This window comes from Martes martes, assembly GCF_963455335.1.
Source record: "Martes martes genome assembly, chromosome: 12".
NCBI lineage: Eukaryota > Metazoa > Chordata > Mammalia > Carnivora > Mustelidae > Martes > Martes martes.
The window spans coordinates 29,672,768-29,694,122 of record NC_137900.1 but is presented as its reverse complement, the minus strand read 5'-3'; the positions used below and the strand labels follow the sequence as shown (position 1 = coordinate 29,694,122).

At 50.2% G+C, this 21,355-nt stretch overlaps 1 protein-coding gene across 4 annotated transcripts in view; it reads right to left on the bottom strand.

The window, feature by feature from the left end:
* AOPEP (aminopeptidase O (putative)) overlaps positions 1-21,355 on the bottom strand; it is a 299,762-nt gene continuing 278,407 nt past the window's right edge. The window contains exons 14-18 of one of the 4 annotated variants that reach the window (XR_013967746.1): positions 5,461-5,547; positions 3,613-3,757; positions 1,258-1,742; positions 925-1,177; positions 1-557 (exon numbers count right to left, since the gene is read on the bottom strand). Coding sequence is in view for 1 of the 4 variants with exons in the window: in XM_080819718.1 (XP_080675844.1) it covers positions 3,617-3,757; positions 5,461-5,547 (228 nt within the window). In the remaining 3 variants the exon portion in view is untranslated. Of the gene's footprint in view, positions 558-924; positions 1,178-1,257; positions 1,743-3,543; positions 3,758-5,460; positions 5,548-21,355 lie in introns of all 4 variants that reach the window. The other 3 variants (XR_013967747.1, XR_013967745.1, XM_080819718.1) reach the window with 3 other exon arrangements.

The following is a 21,355-nucleotide window of genomic DNA, read 5'->3' as shown; positions in this document are numbered from 1 at the left end:
TACAAAAAGTAATCCATTATGTTTTATTTTGAATATGTCTTGGATTCTTACCCTGCCCTTTTACACCAAGAGTATTAACATTTTGGAAGAATCTCAACAGATCTATCAAAATAATCTTGCAGAATCTTTCTGAAATGATCTAGAGAATTATCATCATTGGTCCCAGGATACAGAAACTGTGATCTCCGAGAATTCTGGAAATCTCCAGGTCAGCCGTATGCTGAGGGGATCAATGCAAAATGACCAGCAGCTTTCCCAGTGTATCTCAGACAGCCTTCAGCATCTGTGTGAAAGAAGTGCCTTCACCTCATGGAAGAGAGCCAATGCAGATTCAGTATCTTGAGGTGGCAAGTTCAGGGCAAGGGACAAAGGCACCACATGGCCCGTGAGCTCCAGGGAGAGCAGCCTCCGGAAAGAGAAGCACCAAGGCGTGGATGCTGCTGGCTGATGGCTTTAGCAGCCCCATTACCCTCTCTTTGATGTCCAGGGTCAACGCGATCCTGGTTCCACCAGGGCTAGGCGCAGATGCATGAAAAAGAATCTCACTGTGATCCTTCCTGCAAAGAAAACACCAATAAAATTTACTGCCTGGTAACAAGGAAGGAATTCTTGTAAACCTGTACCTCTGCGTGCCTCTGCTCTCCGCTCCGGAGAGGACCCTGGGGGAGGACAGACGAGACGGGCTGCACCTCACGACCCCACCAGTGGGGTGCCAATGGCCGTACCCCAGCCTTCATTCCACCACACAGCTCAGGCCCCTCACTCCACCTGCTTCCACAGCCTGAACTCAGCGCCACAGAGAGGCGGCCCGGCCCGCATCCTGCGCAGCGCTAACTGCATTCTGCCTCTAGAGTGGAAGCTCATCCCCTCTGAGTCCACACAGTGCTAGGACTCCACCAGCATCCGCACCCCGGGGCCACATACAGACGGGCGCCGCCGCCGCCGACACCACCACCGACGCGAGGTCTTCGTGTGAGCACGGTTCCAGCTCCGGAGCCTCTGGGCACTTACAAACAGGAAGGCTTTTTGCTCGAGGGCTCGACTCCTGTTCCTGCTGAACTGAGCCAGTGTGTAAAATGAGAACTGATATCAGCTCAGTAGGCACCGGAGGGCGGGTCCAATCGGCAGCCCAGGAAACAGTGCCCCAGCTGGGGGTGCGGCGCCGTCTTGCGGGGGGCTGCGGACACAAAACAGAGGTTACCGTGCTCGGGGAAACTGCAACCAGGGGCCGCCTTGGAAAACACCGGCCCTACTCACATGCAACCAACTGCTGACATAAGTTTTAACTTGACTTTTTGGTGATGCATTTGGCTTTAGTTTTCATAGAAGAATTTTTGCAGCTTTCAACACATTTGACTTTTCAGACAGATGTCTAACTAGTTGACTTATATTTCCACAGACTTCTGGTACATTCGTGCATTCACAACAGGAGAAAGTGCATCCTCGGAGCCGAGCAGGTCTCGCATCCTCCAGAATCGCGCCTGGCACCGAGCGGCCACTCAGGGGCGGCCTCTGCCCCAGCAGCTCCAACTTAACTGTCCCCATCTCACCTTCTCTTCAGGTGCAGAACTTAGCCACTGTGAACAAAGCGGAAACCAGTCACTGTTCACCAATCAGCTAAGCTCTGCACCTCGGCAGAGAGGTCGTCGGCTGGGCATAAGGAACAGGCTGCCGAGCATCTTCCACGGCTGTTGCTTCTTCTGTTTCCGGAGAAGAGCTACAAGATGCATCTGTTCTCCGAACTGCAGAGAGAGAGAACTATGGCTTCTGGAGGAGCAGCCAAGGTCATGGTTGCGTGGTAATCCCTGGCAATGTGATTTTAATCTTAAGTCACAAATCAGCATGCCAGGAACCCAAGCAGCCAGAGCACTCGGAGCAGCACTGTGCCTGCTCACAGCCCACACTGCACGCGCCAACTTCCGCCCACGCCGGGCGCCGCTGTCCACCCGCTAGCTACCGCGTGGCCTTGACTTTGGCTTGCTGGGCGTTTTACCTGGTGTCCTAGAGGCTTAGCCAACAGCAAAAGGACTCAGAAGCAACCACACACACACCCATGCAGCTTTGGAACATGAAATGAAAAACGCAACCAACAGCTGCCCCTGTGTGGCTTCGCCACTTCCACCTAGGGGCCCGGGTTCTCAGCGAGTGGGGCTGGGGAGTCTCCCGCTGGAAGGTGCCACGGTCACTGAGAAGGGGCTATGGAGAAGGGGCATGCACGTGGCCCTGCACTCATCCACAAGGGGCAGGGACAGAAGGGAGCAGACTCGTGACCAGGGCTACCCTGAAAACTCACAATGGCTCCCCATAAGCTGCAGCAAGGGGATGGCGGGGGAACCACCCCACTGTATGCACAGTCTTCAAGAAACCCAAACTCTCCATGAAATAAAAATCTAAGAAAAATAGGATTTATACTACGAATACACAAGGGTGGCAGCAAGAAAGGCTGTATTTTCTGCTGGTCCGGCTCGGCCCAGGATGCACTGCCACCACGGGGATGGGGCGGGGGGGGACTGCACACAGCTGTTTCACTGTAAGACGTACAATCGTAGAAAATACTCCCAACTATTTCCTTTTCCTGGCAAATGCGGTTCCTGGACTCTTCTGGAAGAACAGGATCATACTTTTCAGAACCCTTTTTTCTTCTTAGTACCAAGAGTTCTTTCAAATAAGATACTTCAACATGTTAGAAATGGTTTTAACAGCAAAACATCAGAAGCACACTGAAAATCTGACAACAGGTTTAGAATATCTACATAAAATACTAAATAACCATTAAGAATTCTACATGTAGAGAAGCTGTATAAACATCAAAAATGCTTGAGATTTGATGTGAAGTTAAAGAAAGATGTAAAATTCAGCCCTATTATATCACTTAAAGCTTGAAGACAACAGAAGCCATGGCGGCCATTATCGGGTTGTGCTCGCAACCCCACAGTTCTACCTGAAGCTTCCCAGACCATTGGGATGACTTTTAAAATGCAGAAACCTAGTTAAAAATGAACTACTAGGATGTAAATCTAACAGGTCAATTCCAAGCACTATTAATCAGAAGCAGTTTAAATAATTTAGGACTCCCACTCCAGTGCAGACCAGAAAGAAATTCTGCTCCAGTGCAAGGACAGACATAAGCCGAGCACAGAGCTGTCCAGAGGTGCACTGTGGCGGGAGGCCCCTCAAGTTCTGCAGATGGGGGGCCGGACAGACATCTGCACAGAGCTGAGGGTTCAGGGTAACACGGGAACATGGTCCCGTGAGCCCTCACCTGGATGACTAGATTAGTCCTTCCACTGGCCTCCCCAGCCCAACATCTAAACCTACTCCAAGTGCTCTCCTGTGTTTTTGTCCCTATAAGTAACAAAACTCCAACTGGCCAAAACAGCGCCAAGGAGAGCTACTCTGCCAGGGTGGCAGCCTCTGCTTCCAGGCCCACTCTGGCCAGACTGGGCCTCATGCTGCCCACAGGCACCTGGTCTGCCTGCACTCCCAGGCCACACTGGCCACGAAGCAAGAGCAGAGGACCATGGCTCAGCGTCTCCTTATCACCTCGTGTGGCTCCGACGCGGAATCTCTGGTTAGAGCTGAGCAGCGGAGGAAGGGAAGGGAGAGAATCACCTCTTCAGAGTAACATCTCGGCCACCACCTCGGCTGAGGATCTGTCCATCTGCTCCTTGGTCAGCTCAAAGCACCGGCGGGCGACCTGCTGCTGCCTGGCATCCTCGCCCAGCATCAGCTCCCCATAGAGGTACACGCCCATGGCCTGCAGGGCGCAGAGGCACATCGAGGAAGGGAGAGAAATGACATGTCCACGCGTACACAGTCCGTGCTGCTTGTGCACACACTTGCCCACCTGGAAATTACAAAGACCCTCGAAAGACGAGACAGCTGACCAGCTGTACTTCTGCAACCTAGAGTTTTCCATCCCTTCTCTCTTGTTCACACTGATCCCCCCCAGAATCCTTAGCTATCCGTTCCATCAACAGAACCTCGGTGAACTAACCATTTCTCCACGGATGACTGTGTCGGAAACATGAGGACAGGCAGGTCGGTCCCCACAATGCCTGCCACAGAAACCCGCATGGCTGCAAGCAGCCCCCAAGGCACCGTGCACCTGTCACACGGTCACAGGCCTTCCTCCCAGGAGAGCATCCTGAGCCGCAGCTGGGGAACGAACACCAGCACGTAACACGCGCCGTGGGAGGGAGAACTGTCCCGCCACCCAGGAAAAGGTGCCCGTTCCTTCAGCCCGGCCCGTCTGAGCCCCTCAGCTGCCCCGCCCAGGCAGCAAACACCACCCCTGCATTTTTCCTGCAGTTTGGAAAAGGGCCAGTTATATCCTGGAGGACCATAAGAACCCTTTGGTTCTGCCTTTTCGCTTGTTCCAAGCAGTTATGCCATGGATTACATTCTGCTGGAGCAAATTAAAAGAAGATGAAGTTTTCTTTGCAAGATGAAAACTTGGTAGTTCGGGGCTCAAAAATTCTTCCCTGAAAAAGCTGAGTTTGGTAATCCTTATTTGGCAAAGGTGTTGGCTCTTAAAAAAGCAGTTACTTTCAGAAGAAACCTTAAGTTGCTTCTTACATTTTGCCCCGTTTGTGTTTCTAAACACCTCTGCTCCAACTGTGCAAATGTGACATTTCTTCTGCTACAAAGTCGTGTATTTTTCTTTGTGGGAAGAACGAGCCCTTCCCTGCTGGCTGCCCCCCCATACTCGGGCCCTCTCAAAAGTCCCTTTGTTTGCCCTACCGCCACCGAAGCATGGCTCCATTCTGTCAGCCCACAGTGTCCGGCGCAAAGCTCGCTCGGCGCCACACAATGGTCACGCTAACAGCAACGAGCTGCAGGCTGCCTTCCAAAAGCTGACAGAATCCGTGGTGCACACACCACCACCCACAGCCATGCTGGTGCAGAGGGGGCAAGGGAGGCGCCCCCAAACATGTCCGTGCACCTTAGTGCTTCCTGCAGGCTCCCGGGAAGGTGACCACCTTCCCCTGCAAATAGTGAGGAAAGTTCTTGCAGGAAGGACACTGGAAATGGGCGTGGCAGGGCGTGGCTGGTGCAGGTACACACCAGACTGTCCTGGGTGTTTGGGGCTCCCCCTGACTAGCCCCATCTGCAGACACGGACACACGGGGACAGCTAAGCCACGGCCTGGCTCGAGACCTGGTGATGCTGTGAGGTCTGCATGTGCGTCATGTGGTAAAGGACAGTGGCCCACAGCCATGTCAAACCAATGTGGCTTCTAAGGGTGTGATTCATGCTTTAAAGAGACACCGAGAGAGGGGAAAATCAGCTCCAAAATGTGTTAGAGAAGCTCCTACCTAGTCCTTAAAGATCTTTGGAAAATGTTTAAATATTTGTTATGCAAGAAAAGTTCCCAACTTGGGTCCCTGTGTGAGTGAGTGCAGCGAACAATCGGGACAGCATTAAAGGAATTCCCATCTGCTGAAAAAGGAAACTTACCTGATCCTCCTGGAGGAACCTCTCCACATCTTTGTAGGCTTTTGTATATTTGTGCTTAACAATGAGTTCACACCATCGATGGCGAACCTTAAGGAAGGAGAGAAAGTTCAGTAAGCAACAAATGTTTCCTCAGCCTGTCTTAATGACAGAATTTGTATCAGCAGAAGTTACTCTCTCAACTGTATTAATGTTGCTGACATGTTGTTGCAAATTTTTAGTTTAATTTCATGTACAAAGAAAGGAGCCATGTTTCTCACTGGCCTGCTCTCAACTTTAGGGGAAGAAGGGACATGGTTCAGTTAGGTGATCTGATGTTTTTAAATATGATTTTGCAAGACACCAAGATGTAACCGGGCAAGATATAACCAGGCAGTGAAGCACCCAGCCCAGCCAGCCCAGCTCTGCCTGCAACATGCAGTCAACAGATGTTCTCTTCAAAACCAAAGCTAGCTTAATTTCCAGTGATGACCAACTCGGTTCAACGCTGCTGATCATGACAATAAACACAAGGAAAGCAGGAAGCCATGGTCCTCCACGTTGCTGAGGAAACGCACAGCACGCCCCTGCAGTCCGTGGGGGTGGGCGCCTGGGGCCAGGAAAGAGCAGGGCACCTGCTGCAAGCAGTATCCCCCAAGGCATGCCCGCGGAGTGCCACACGTCTACACAGCCTGCCACGAACAGCCCAGCTGATTGTGGGGGCCATTCAGTCCAGATCCACCTGATTCAAGGTTTCCCAGAATGAATTTGCCAGGAACCCCAGCTCCCTCCAGAAATAATGGGAGTCTGGTCCCAGTACTAGTGGCCTCTGCTGGTAGAGGCAGAGCCCCAGCATCTCCTGGCACTTCTGGCACATTCTTTAGGTGGAAAGTCTACCCGAATTTGGTTTTCAGAATCCAGTTGCAGGCCCAGGTCTACTGCCCAAAGTCCTCTCAATTATACACAGTGAACAGTCCACCACTTTCTATTCCTCAACATCAGCCCTCCATGGAAGTGATGACAAGCACCAAAAAAGCTTCTTTCCCTCTTTGTTTTTACTGCCTTTGAAGGAGGGAGACCCTGCATAGTAATCCATCTGTGGCAATAGGATAATGTAAGCAATTTCAACATTTTGGTTGGGCCCCTGTAAGTTATATCATTACCCACTGCTGGCCGGATCTCTCCTTTAATCTACTATAAACAGATATACATACAGACATGTAGAAATGAAGAAACAAGTCTTCTGGGAAGAACCCTTCCCTTGGGGTACAGTATACCCCAAGACTGGGTGTTAGCTCCGGGGTTCTGCTGGGGCTGCCCTTTGCTTGTGGGCAGCAAGCCCTTTGAACTTCCAAGGACAGGATGCCAGGATGCCAACGACCATTACATCCACGAAGGAATTTCAGAGGCGCATGGAAATGAGCTAATAGCCTCCGAGCATCACAACAAACGGGAAGAGCCTGGAAGGAGATGGGTCTTGGCAATCTTTCCATCTTCCACAAGATGTTCTTTCCTACACAGCCAACAGAAGTTTACAGACCATAAAAGGGAAAGGGCAGCCCTAAAATATTCTCACAGAAAAGACAAGTGAACAGAGCTCTGAGAAGCCAACTTGTCACACTACACCAATCAGAACCACAGACCCCCACACTCCCGAGCCCCGAAAAGCACCCAACCAAGTCCCACTAGACACCCTTTTGCGGTTTTCTCCCAGTCACAGTCCTCTCACTGCAGCACCCTGTGAGCTTGCGGCAAGGCCAGGAGAAGGAGCCCAGCGAGAACTACCCTGCGGGACCGACTGCTGCTCTCTGCCCCACCCAGAGCCCTCGGGAAAGAGCATCCCTTTCTACCCTTGCACACCGGTGCTCGCCTCTCCCTGATGCACATGGACAGGAATAACAAAGTCTAAATGGGGGCCTATTTCGTGGCAGAATAAGGCCTCCAGGCAGGCAGGAGGCAGGGTGGTCCCACCACAAGTGGGCGAAGGTCCAGGAGGCCCAAGCGAAAGGCTCTTTGACACCAACACGAAGCCAGCACTTCCACTTCTCTTACTTCTCTTACTGTTAAAAATAGTTTACTGTCACAATTCATAAGAGATCTAGTCTTCTGGCCCCTGAAAGCCAACATGGCATCCAGGAAGCACAGTCCAGCATCCTCTCCCCTAGAAGAGCAAAAAAAACAATGAGTCTTTTCTTTACAGAAGAGCTCAGTGCATTTCAATATTTCAGCGACAGGATGTTTAAAAGATATCACAGAGATGCTGCATGAGGCTGAGGGACCGACAGATACTTCTCGCTCACACACAGGGCTTTTACCTCTCTTCCTACTTTTTTCACAAAGAAAACCCTCATTTTTTTAGCCCCTAAACTCCCGGACCCAATCCACATGGCCACTTGTCACCACACATAATTGGGGGGGGGGTCGTCTTCCCAAAAAACTGGCAGCAAAATGACATTTATCTCAATTTTTCCCAGCAATATTTCCAAAGTGGGTATTGACAGAATATTCCCTCTCCAGATCCCCGAAAAACCTGAATAATCTTTGACAGAGGCCGTCACACAGGTGTCTCACACTCCTTCCCCCACTGGAACTAGAGAGTGAGGCTCTCTGCTGGGGGGCCAGGGCCAGAGAATTTGGAGCAGGCCTCTGAGGAGAAGGTGGTCCATCCTGTATGTCCGCTCTTTCTCATTTTCTATTTAATTAACTAAATAATGGGGTAGTGGTTGCCCTGTAACTTCCTCAGTGAGCTCACCGAGCACGGTGCACGCACCGGACGGTGCCTGCGCCTCACATGCCTCCACAGCCTCTGTGGCTCCTGGGTCCCGCCCCCTCAGTTTCAGTGTTGCAGGCGCTCACACAGGCCAACATGGATCAAATCACACTTTAAAGATCCACGTTTTATTGTAGTTCAATTATGTCAAGAGTTGAAAACATTTAATGACTATGACTCAAATTCACCTCACTCCAACTTCATGCTAGGAATCATTGAGACGCACCCAGGCAGCCAACAGCCTAGTCCCAAAGCCCATCATTGTGGTCAGCTGGACAGAGAAGGGGTGAGGCAGCACTGGGGAGGGAGGAAGAGAGGGGAGCAGAAGAACCAGAACCCAAAGAGGATGAGAAAAGGAGCATATTTCAGAAGGAAGAGAGGCAGAGCTGCCTCAGGTGACAGAGAGCATAGTCCTAGGTCCACACCCTCCTCCATCCTGCCGCTCTGCCAGTGTGCACATGGCAGGGCGCTGGAGGCCTCTCCCTGCTGCGCCTTCAGTGTGGGTCCCAGCCCCGCCTCCCCTACCCATGCTGTACAAGGGACAAGCATGTGCCCCCTGCCATGGCCACTTAAGGGGCTCCTCGCACACACAAACCATTTGACACAGCATGCGGCACACGACTGAGGAAGAATGATAAAGAGAATTTAGGGGTCATTGGGTCCCATAAGCTGACATACAGACATGCATATACAGGTGTGCGCCCACAAATCCTCAGTCCAGCAAAAACCAGTTTGAGAATTCTGCTTTTCAGAGTTCTGCTCAAGGGATATGCGCAAGGGAAAAACGATGTGGGTGCTGCCCTCTATGCTGTAAATATGCACCACTGGAAATGCATTCCAGAAGCTTCCAGGTTTCCAAAGTCTCCATGAACAAAGGGTGTTAAGTACACAGACATTAATGTTCTCCCTGCAGTGCCCAACAACACGACTGGTTCTTGGGGGTTGGGTGCAGATGGGCAGGTCTTGGAATTGAGGTGGGTAGGTGTGCAGAAGTGGATTCATGTGGAACCTACTTCTGGTGACAGAGAATGAAAACCCTCCAGTAATCCACATAACTGCTCCAGGCTGGTGGCTCCCTGACCCACAGCAGGAACTCCCCCAGGAAGATGGGCTGTGTGGGAAGCGACAGGGCTGAGCCCCTGGGAGGCCTAGCAGACTTGTGGGCCTGGGTATCCAAAAGGTATCCTGCATCTGACACATATACCTGTGGATACACATGCACACATGCAGAATCCTTTCCCTCACTCTGGTATTTTCTTTTTCTTTATGCTGGTTAATGATCTACTCAATTGATTTCATGACCCACCATGCCTTGAGCCACAGGGCCCGAGGCCCCAGGCCGGAGGTCTGCCACTCAGCCCCAGCAGCACGGCCCTGCTCCCCAGGGTGGGTAAGAAGAGTGTGGCTCCTGTGGGCTGCTGTGGAGACGGACTGAGGTTGCCCACGGCGAGCGCAGCTAAGAGTCCCATATAGTGAGTGCTTGTCATCTTAGCAGAAGTGGCATATTTCTGGCTTTTTCACTTCAGAAGTTCTGTTATTGAGTTTATAAAACCTTTGGAATATCATCTCAAGGAAGTACTGTTAACTGGTGAAATGACAGAGCAAGGGGCCTGTCAGATGGTTGCTGGTCCAGAGGGTGGCCTGGAAGCTGTGTGAGGCAGAGCAGCCTGCGAGGGAAGGTGCAGACAGGGCTGGACTCTGGGGTGCGGAGGGGGGGAGGGGCACCAAGGTCCCCAGGCCTCTGGGCCCCTGCTCCGCCTGCCCAGCGACTGGTTTCAGGAGTCTGAGATTCCCTGTGGGAGAAGCAGCAAGGGTGCCACCAGAGAGGGGTGGAGAGGCCTGGGGGCCAGGGGCCAGGCACCTGGGAATTTCCCAAACTACCTGTGGAGACAGAATGCTCAGCTCAGCCATGCCTCAGCCCCAGCCCCATGGTGTTTCTGCCACTTCAAGTCCTTACCACCCGAAAGCTCAGCTGAGCTGAACTACTTCTGGCCCGCTCCCCTCACTTCCAGTAGTGCTCAAAAAATGGGACCTGCCTCATTGGGGTCATTTGTATTCCCAATCCATGTCTCAGACTCAAGAGAACAAGTCCCATGACCCAACGGGGCCTCTGTGTGATATGACCCTAACCTTCATCAGGACATGCTGGGGCTCTCTCTCTCTCCTGGAAAGAAAGAGGAGAGAGACTGCTGAAGAGTAAGTCCACTCCCCACCCCAATGTCTTTTCAACCTGAGAATTTTCATGTATCCAGAACTAGTTTCCTACCAAACTCTGGAAGAAGAGTTGGGAAATTTTCTGTCAAGGGCCAGACAGTGAGTGTTTCTGGCTTTTTGCTGCCCATCTGCCACTGTACGGCCAAAGCAGCCTAGACGTCTATAAGTAGGTGGGAGCACAGCTATCTTCAGATAGAAGTTTATTTATCTGGGTGGGCGGGGCTGGCCTGGCTATACTTTGCTGGCCCCTGCTTAGTAGGGTGGAAGTCTACACCCCAGGTCCCGGAGTGAGGCGAGGTGAAGGGGTGCTGGTAAACATTTAAGTCCCAAAGCTACCTGCATGAGGTCACAGAACACAGAGCTGGGAGGTCCTCGTGAGCTGGCTCAGGCCTCCTTCAGCCTGGTCCTGCCGGGAAATCTAGCACATTCCTGAATGTGGGGCCTCTGAGTCCTTTTCTCGCTGTGGATTAAATTCCTTCAGATACAGAGTGACTCTCGAGCCAGTGGGCCCAGCACAAATGCGTATATAAGGCATCATGCATGGGCAGGTGACCTGACATCAAGGAAACACAGTCTTTGGGAAGAGTGACCCCCTACACCAGCTCACTCCTAGTCTCCCCGCATTGTTGGAGCTTCCCTCTGAATCACCACACACCCCAGATCCCATGCTTAGTAACACCTCACAATTCTTAAGGCTGTTTTATAGCTTTTACCTCAAGTTTCTTCTTTTTTCCCTCAATTTTTATGTTCTCCATGAAGCTATTTCAAAGAAATAGAACATTCTTTATGGGAATGCTCCCCATAAGTCTGCTTGTTAACTAACAGACTAGTTTTCCAAAGTGGTTTTCAAACTTTTCTTCAACATAATTCTTCTAACTTTTAGTAAAAGTGAACTCTGAAACCTTCTAAAGACAAATTAGAGAAAATAATGTTAGTGGTTCTTCAAGCAGTTTAAAAACCTCCACGTCAGGTAGGAAACACCTCTAAAATAAACTGTAAATTTGTAGGGCCCTGGGTTCCTCAGAGCTGGAGTTTGAAAACCAGTGACTCAGAATTGTTGTGCCTGAAGCATAAATGGATTCACAAAGGCTGAGCAGACACTGCTGCAGATATAAAAGTTCTGGGAGCACCTGGGTGGCTCAGTCGTTACGCATCTGCCTTTGGCTCAGGTCATGACCTCAGAGTCCTGGGATCACCCCGCATCAGGCTCCCTGCTCAGCGGGGAGCCTGCTTCTCTCTCTCCCACTCCCATTGCTTGTGGTTCCCTCTCTCACTGTGTCTCTCTGTCAAATAAATCAATAAAATCTTAAGAAAAAAAAAATTAGTTCTGGTAACTCAGCTAATGCCCCCAGGCTTGGTTTTCCTCACGAGCTGCCCCCACCACACACACAAGCGCAGGTTAGAGAGGAAATCAGCTACGCTGCTTCTGTCACTGTCGTTCTGGAGCCAGGGTTTGGTTTGGTGCACATCAGTGTCCAAGCCTGAAAAAGCACCTGTGGCTCCTGGAGGGAACTGCTTCCCTTGCTTTATCTTCAAATGTTGATGATCTTCACAGCAGCATTCAACATGGATATATTATTTTGCGTTGTTCCTTTTCTCTGCCTGCCGCTGTCGGGCTTACTAGTGTAGCATAGCCCGCAAACCTTTGCTCAAAAACAGTGATGGGAATGCCCTTCTGTTAACGTACCACAACTCCATTAAAGTCTGTGGGTCCCAAAAAGTCCCAAAGGGTGTTAATTGTCTTTGGCTTTTTAATAAGGAGGCTGTGACACGAGATGGCACTGCCACAGCCCTGCCTCACCCAGCAACACCGGCACTGCGCACATCCTTAACCTCGCCCCTTCGGCCGAGCCCAGCAGCACTCCACGCCACTGGCCACTCTCTTCAGCTTGTGTCTGAGATCTGCTCCGCCCCCAGTGCTCGTGGACAGGCCGTGTTCCCTTGTCTGCCCATGTACGTACCTACCCTGAAACACAAGCTTGGGGAGAGCAGAGGGGCCGGGCACCTTCAGGTCATCTCCAGGCCCCGTCTCGATGCTTGGCTTGACAAATGTTTGATAAATGTTTCTGAACAAATGTAGCCCTTTTAAAGACTCAGAATGCTTTCCAGCTACTTGGAAATTATAAGGCACAGTTGGAAGCTGTAAAACGCTTTGAAGAATGTCACCCATGCCTATTTATGACAGGAAGTACTCCCCTTTCTTTTTAGTCCTTTTGATTTCAAAATTTACTGTTAAAGGGGAAAAAAATCTATCTAGGGAACATGATCTGGGAAGCCCATTAAACCTCATTGAGAGTTCCATTTTATATCTGTAAACAGAAAGACCAAGGCTCACGGCTTTTGGGAATTATTAAGTCTAACACTGCAATAAATGAACCCGCTTTTTCAATTTGTGTCTGAAATTAGATTTAACTTTGCTCTAAAGCGGCTTTCCTGCTGGCGAGGGAGGCCGGCTCGGCAGCCTGGCAGCAGGAAGGCCTTCGCGGAGCGTGGCTCCAGGACAGAGAGCGTCTCCAGCCAGTGCTGCCTTCCGCGGCTTGTGTGACGGTCTGGTGTGACTCACGAGAGAAGAGGACAGACCCCTCAGCTGTGTGGCTGTCCCCTCAAGACTCGCCACATCTGTACCGTGACTCCAGCACTTCTCTTTGCTCCCATATTCGCTGCTCCCTACTCTGAACAGCAGCCACCTTCATGCACTTTTTTGAAACAAAATGGAACGAGAAGTTCCCGCATTTGCTGTCCCAAAGCCGGGTGGGGAGGGTAAGGACAACAAATGCGGCATCAGGCTGTGTCTGCTCTCTCAGGGCTCTCACTACCCATGCCTGAGTCAGCAGGGGACGGACAACTGGTTGTAACCGGTTACAGCCAAATGTAACCAGAGCTGCAGCAACAGGCAAACCCCGGATCCTTCGGGACCGCCTCACACTTGACATGTCCACCCAGAGCCCCTGGGAGGATAAATGGGATGACAAACGTCAAGGACTAGAAGAGGCAGCCTGACATAGTTCACAAGGGCAAGTTCTAACCTTTCTTCCTTCTCCTGTGGATCTACTTCATGCTATTCAGGGCAACTGGCTTCAAAAAGCAGAACTCAGGAGCCCATGTTGGGTCTGCCTTGAAATATGGCACAATTTGCCTTCCTTTCCCAACAAAACTGAGCACTGGATGGCAGTCCGTTCTAACACGTAAGTCTGTGATTAGGAAGAAACACATTCCACCTTCTTTCTTCCTTTTGTTACCATGTGACACACAGCCTGTACTGAAAAGAAGACTTTTACTAAAGTTGGCAGAAAGCAGAAATGGGTAACCTCCTCCGATAAGCTCAGAAGGGACACCGGTGCCTTCTCTTACCTCTCCTCAGAGGCAGACACGAGGCTGGAGGGCCTCCCTGACTCCATCAGAAAGGACCATTCCCTCCTGGAGGTGTTTCCTACTCCAATCACCTAGTCACGTCAGGTGCGAGCTAGCCGCTGTTCCAGAAGACCTGGAGACTCAGGAAGGGTCATTCTCCAACAAATAAGTATCAGACGCTGAGGATAAAGTGGTGAATAAAACAGACAACTCCTGTCTTCTTGGCACTTGTAGTTCAACAGAAGGTCTAAGAAAAATCCAGGAAATCAGCAATACCTTTGTGAGAAACGCCGTGAGAGAATGTAACAGGGTGCCACAGGGGAAGGCGGGGTGGGGGGAGCAGAAGACACCGAGAAGGAGCTGCACAACCGCAGCGCAGAAGGAAGACACCAGCTCCGGAACGAGGAGGCCTCCTGAGCCCAATTTCTAGCCATACCACACATGCTGTGAACATTTCCACCCTCCCTTCCCTTCTCTTTTTAATGGCTATTTCTTTCAATACCCTCCCTACAAAACCACTATTCACAGCAGCCGAGATGTGCAAACACTCCCTTGTCCCTCAGCTGATGGATGGATAACGGCTGTAATGCATCCGATCAAACTATCTGGCAATACAAAAGGGATGAAGTGCTGATACATGCTAAGACACAGGATTCCGGAAAACAGGACGCGAAGTGAAAAGAAGCCGGTCACAAAAGGTCACATATCCTGTTTGTACGAATGTCCAGAACAGGCAAATCTAGACAGACAGACAGATGAGTGTGTTGCCAGGACCAGGGGTGCGGGCACGGACTACAGCAAGGACAGCCACAGGCCACTGGGGTTTCTCTGAAGGAGGAGGATGATGTTCCACAATCATTTGTGGTGATGGTCGCACAACTCTGTGAGGACACTAAACCACTGAACTGTACACTTGAAACAGTGACTCCAGCAGCCTCTGAATTATTTCTCAAAGCTGTTATTAAAAACCACCCAGGAGTCAAGCTTGGGAAGGCTATTTCAGCAACGGGCACTGCTCTACAGAGTCTGTTCTGGAGGAAACTACCTGGTGTTCTGACAGCAAAGCTGGCTGCTCCCACCCACAGACAGGCAAGACCACTCGGGCTATGGAACACGGCTCCATGTGGTTCAAGGTGCAAGAGCGACAACGTGCAGACCAAGTAGCTTAAAAAAAATAAATAAATGTTCCTGCCACCCCCACAAAATTTAGCTGATCCTTAAATTTCACACACTGACACACGCACAAAATGCCACAATTTGCATGTAAGTGGGAGCTCTTTAATTTTTTAAACAATTTAAATCCAATCTTCCCTTTGCTCTCAGGGACCAGCACAAACACTCACATGTAAGAGCGTGTACGGCCACAACATAATGTGGGAGCCACAAAGCACTGCCCCCGGCCCCACAGCAGCTGCCCCAAGGAGGGGCCCCCCACACGCCTCAGGCAGAATCTGCATCCCATGTGTGGTACGCGGCTTCCACAGCTTGAAAGCTAGACTCCCCCAACCCTCAAATCCTGGTGTGCCGGGAAACTAGGGAGCAGGAGACATGTCCAGGCAAGGCACCAGAGGGGAGAAAAGCAATCTGGAAAGACGGAGAGTTTTGGCACAAGTGCCCCCTCCATTTCAGGGTATTTACGGGACACTTTACATGTGAATATGGCTCCGGTTCACAGTTGTGTGAAAAAGATGCCGGTGTTCATAGACAACAGTGTGCTTTTCTGCTGTGGATTTCAGCACAGAAATAGAATATGAAATACATAATCTACTGATGGAAGAATAAAGAACCCAGAAGCACCAACATAAATGTTCTTTTCCTTTTTTTTCTATTCACAGATAAATTATATATACCATCGACTGATTTTCAGTGTTTATTTAAATCGTCCATCTAAGGAACACTGAGCAGATTATACCATTAATGGCTCATTTTTTTATCTTCATTACTTAACACACATTCCAGCATGCTAGAACGATTCAAGGTAAATGGAACACAAATCCTTGGGCTCAGGAAAAAGAAAGGAATATTAATCTAAAACATAAAAGTTTTTTTTTAACTCTCTCATTTTAGATAAGTTCTGAAAAAATTCCTTTACCATAATATAGTAGGGGACGATTTAAGATTTCCATAGAAAAAACCTAGGGGCACCGAACTGAGTAACAAAGAAAGAAAACTCCAAGAAAGACCTAGCGATATCTTCATGACTTGGAAGGAAATGTTCTAAAAACAGTTTCAGAAACCAAATACAACAAAGGAAAAATACACAAATATAACTAAAGAATTATGTAAGAGCTCTGTTCTTTCCCACATCATAAAAGGCACAAGGTTTCAAGACAGGTATATCTAAAGCAACTGAAGAAAATTACCCCAATCTCTTTTTTCAATCTGTACCCGCCCAAGCTTTCAAAACTCTAGAAAAGGGATTACAATACCGCGTCAAAGAGACGACTGAGCACCACCGCCGCTGCCGCCGCCCCCTCCACCCGCTCCAAAGCACTGTCTTGGCTTTTTTAAAAAAGTGGGTATTAATTCACTCTATAGCTCACATCCAAAAGTTGGCGTTCAATAGCATTTGACCTCTTGACTTGCAACCTGAGCTTAACCATGTCACCACATCACCAAGTCGGACCCCTCATCCCTGCAAAGAAATTGTGACAAACTGCCCAGTGCTGGATATGGCAGGTGTTTTGGGAACCTCCCACCTCATAACTCACCTTGAAAAACCAACTCGCTAATTGCCACACACCATTCTGACTCTCCACAATGGTCTTTTTTTTTTTTTAAATGCTTAATCCCAAAACTGCCTCATGGGGCTCTGGGCCAGGAGGGCACCTCCAGACAATGGTTAAGGATGTGGGGAGGTCCTGGGGTGTGTGCACAGCCTCTGGGAGGAGGGAGGAAGAGGCTCCCCTGCCCCGGGCCGCCCTCCCACAGCAGCAGGCTCACAGGCCCCACACCGGCCAGAAGGCAGCATCGCTATGCTGCGTACATTGCATGGAGGCTGACCTGAGCAGAGGAGGCACGGGGTTCAGGACACAGCATTTTAATAAACGTAACCAAATGAGCATCCTAAAGTGGCAACAGAGCCTGAAGAGACAACTAACCTCTCCTCTAAACTGTTCTGTGAGGAAAACCAAATAGATGTGCTTCAATTTGTAGCTGGGATGCTGCAGAAAAGCAACCAGAGGAGTGAAGGGGGAGCTGAACACTTCGGAAGATGACAGTGACCTTGAATGGAAGGAGTGTTAGCATTAAAAGGAACAGGCAGAATCAGAGCAATGGGTCAGCTTTAGAATTCAGAGATGCAGGGGCGCCTGGGTGGCTCAGTGGGTTAAAGCCTCTGCCTTCGGCTCAGGTCATGATCCCAGAGTCCTGGGATCAAGCCCCGCAATCGAGCCCCGCATCGGGCTCTCTGCTCAGCAGGGAGCCTGCTTCCTCCTCTCTCTCTCTCTGCCTGCCTGTGATCTCTGTCAAATAAATAAAATCTAAAAAAAAAAAAAAGAATTCAGAGATGCAGCAACAGACTAAGCCTTTTTTTTTTTTTTAAGATTTTATCCATTCACCCGACAGAGAGAGAGATCACCAGCAGGCAGAGAGGCAGGCAGAGAGAGAGAGGGGGGAGCAGGGTCCCGGCCGAGCCGAGAGCCTGATGCGGGGCTCAATCCCAGGACGCCAAGATCACGACCGGAGCCGAAGGCAGAGTCTCAACCCACTGAGCCACCCAGGTGCCCCTGGACTAAGCTTTTATTCTCTGCCTTTTTAACATGCCAAGGTCTGTGAAACAGGAAATTCTCTCAATTCATAAAAACTATGCTTTGGACCCAAACGAAATCAGAAATGAACACCAGAGTTGTCAGACCACCACACTCCTGGAATCATCCCCTCCGGACTTCAAAGACACGCTGTGGTGTTTTCTTTTCCAGCAAACAACGAGTTCTCCCAGTTCCAACGTACTCAAATACACGCCCTCCCCACATATGTGAAGCCCACCATGGGAGGGGGCCATTTATCGGGTTTTCAAGGGCTCTTCAGCAGGAAGAGGAGGAAAGGCAGTGATGTGGGAAAGGCCTGTTGGATGTTTTTCCATTTGCAATCAACCTTGAACGTGCCCTTTTTGCAGCGGAGTAGTCCGATGCTGGCATTGCTTTTCTGTGTCCTAGTGGTAAAACAGGTTTGTCCCTCTTTGCTAATCTGCTTCCTCAGATTTGCTTGCTACTACCATGTTAGTTCTAAGTTCCTTCTTTTTCTTCCTGGTGAGAGATTTTGTTTTCACCTCTCCCAAGGTTACATTCTTTGGAGCCTCAGAAGTACAGCAGACTCAGGATGGCCTTTAAACGTTAACTACCTTTCTAGTTCCTCCATGCTGTGTTGTAACCAACTGTCAAGCACTTTAGTAGATGAAAGGAAAAAATTGCCTTTTGTGAATCAGCCAGTGCCATTGAGCTGGAGTTCTTAAATGGGGGTGACTCTGCTCTCAGGAGACATTTGGTTACGTCTGGAGACACTTTTGATTGCCAAATCGGGGGTGGGTCGCGCTCCTGCTAGCGTCTCATGGGTAAAGGCCAGCAATGCTAACCTTCCTACAAGGCCCAGGCCATCCCACAACAGAGAATTACCTGGTCCAAAATGTTGGAAGTGCCAAGGTTAGGAAACCGTGATTGACAGCAAGTTCTCCCCTGCACCCTATCCCCCCAATCAAGAACTCTGTCATCTGATGTTTAGGAGCTCCTAACAGGTAGATTATGCTTCTTTTCTCTCCCCTATAAAGGCTGTTTCAGATAAATAACAAAATCTGACCATTTCACAACAAATGAAAGACTGTGAATTTGACGTGAACAGAAATGACATGAAAGTCATGAATGCTCGCAGACATTTTCTCATATCGTGTTGTTAAGAGTCCCAGGAAGAAGGGGTTTAGGGCTCCATTTTAATCCTGAGGAGACAGAGGCTCCAGATCCTCGGCCATGGTTCCCAAGGAGGAAGCAGGGCAGCTGGTGAGGAGAACCCTGATGTCACCCCGCCTGGCATTTTTCAAACCGCAGGCTGAGACCCATTTGGTGGGTCATAAAATCAATTTACTGCATCACAATGCACGTTTTTAAAGAAAATGAAATAGCAAGTAGGAAATAATAGTAAGTGTAAGAGTAAAACTGGTTTTGTGAAACTCTCTTTGCCACTTGGCTGTGACCATAAAACCCAGAAATCTGCAGTTCTGTCCAGGCAAAGGCTGTGCAGACAGGGAAATGGCACCAGAAAGGGGTCGACTTGGCTGTGGTCACCAGCCATTCAGGGGTCTGGGACTAGAGTGGAGCTCATTACCAAAGCAGTGCCTTGGCCGGGACCAGGCACTCAGCCAGGGAAGAGAGCAAGGCATGGATGAGGAGCTCCCAAGACCAGGAGCGGGCGCCATCCCTTTCCTCCTCGCAACGGGCCATGAAGGCGTGTCCCCTGACAGGAGACTAGAGGGCTGGTGCCCAGCTGTCCCACTCCAACCCAGTCCAACCCAGGAGACTTCCCCTTTCAGTCCTCAGTACTTCCCTAAGCACAATGAGGGGAGGAGCTGATGCTGGTAATGGCCTCTCCCAGAGAATTAATTTTCCGGCTCAATCTACCAACTGAAGCACCAGAGCAGAGAAGACACCTTGGGGACCTTCCGGACCAATGTCTTCTGTTCCCATCTTAGCCAAGTAAGATGCTGAGCTACTGATTCTGAATTTCTGAAAACTCACCTGAGGTGTGCCCCTAATTTTGAAGTGCTCATCTGTAGTCCATAGAAAGAAATTAACTTCAAGGTCACTTGGGGATCTCCTGGGGAAAAAGGTCCCAGAGTCAAGCTGCGTGAATCCTCACCTACCCTCACCATAGCAGCTACTGCTACAGTTCAAGAGACCTGCTAAAGAGGGCAGGAAAGTCATCATTTAGAAGGGATCTTAGAAAATAGCCTTTGTTCCAAGAATCAGTTAAACTTCTATTTTTTAACTTTCATGGCTCTTTAGTTGAGGCAATATGCTCAAAACTGGAGACAATGTATTTCTGTGAACTGAGGTTCCTCTCAGCTCATTTTCCAACCTGGTTAAAAGCAGCCCCACATATGGTTAGTAGTTTCATAGCTCAGGATGTAAAAGATGGGAGACTCCTGTACTTAGGGTTACTTTCCAGGCTAAGAAAGGCAAACATCCCCCCACCACCGCCCCACGTTTCAGGTGGTGGCAATGAGAAGGGGCAGGCAAGGCACAAAGTGACCTATGAGGACACATGTGACTCTGCCCAGCTTCTGATAACATTTGTCCTCCAGTGCTCTTCCCGTAAGCCTGGGAGCACGTGGCATCCCTCCCACGCCATGGGTGACACGCAGGCACCAGGAAGCCAGGGAGCCCATAACCTGGACAGGCGTGCAGAAGGCCGACACCCACCCAAGTGACATGCAGCACACCGTGAGCAACCGCAGCCTGGGTGCCACGTGCAGAAATCCTGACCCACAGGCCTGACACTCTGGGAACACAGCTGCAGCCCTGAAGCAAGAGCTGATCCAGACACTGAGCTACCTAGAGAATCATTAAAAATAAAACTCCCAGTGGGACTGCATGAGCCTGCCCACACAGAGAAGGGAAGAGGGGAGGGCCCAGAGGGTGAGAGCACAGAAGGTGAAGCAGCCGCCGGACAGACGGCCCTGATTCACGGCAGGACGGGCCTCTCACACAGCTGAGCATACTCGGGTGGGACGCATCGAGAACGTGCTGCTCTGAAAGCAAAGGAGCGCTGTAGCCCACCGAGCAGGCTGGGCCATAAGCAGCTGGAGACTCCACTTCAGTGAGCTGTGGCAACTCGATGGCCCATCCGAGGACAGTAAGGACAGCCTTTCCATACACCTTGGAGACATGGGGGAACTACACTCCCTGTTCTGTGCTGGAGAGCCCTGTCATCCCTGGGGCTGAAGTATTGGTCCAGCACCAGGGTCCCAGCACCCTGAACAAAGAGCAGCAGGGTCATAACTCATACTGCTCCTTGCCAGGAAAGTCACTCCAGAGCCCTTTCCCACAGGCGTGCCCCAGACACAGCCTGCCACACTCCAGTACATTCAGCCAGCTTTCCAAAGACTGCTATTTACAACATATTTCAAAGCTCTGATAATGACTGAAAGGGACGATCCTTACTTATTTAGGTCAAAGAGAAGCACCGAGAATAAAGTAAGAATCCTCAAGACCTTCCCATCAAATAATAATTCTTTCACCCATGCAATGTACTGTCACTTAAAATAAAGGCAGATGGTTATTCAACTAAATTCCTACTAATCAATGTCACAAGAAATCACACTTAACTAATAAAGTTTCTAGAAAACAGCCTGCTTGGCCAAAACCTTGTTGCTTTTCTGGTTCTGAGTGACATTTCAAGGAAACTTCACAGCGAGACGAGCTGTCAGTGTAACTAACTCCATGCCAGGACCTCAGAGAACCTAGGAAGGGGGCCGGGTGGAGGCTCACTGTTAGAAAAAAATCCCAACTGCATGCCACCGCCTCAAGGCTCTCCTCGATCTGGCCCCCAGCCTACCCCTGACCTCAACCCAGCAGGCCCCAGAGCAGGGGTCAA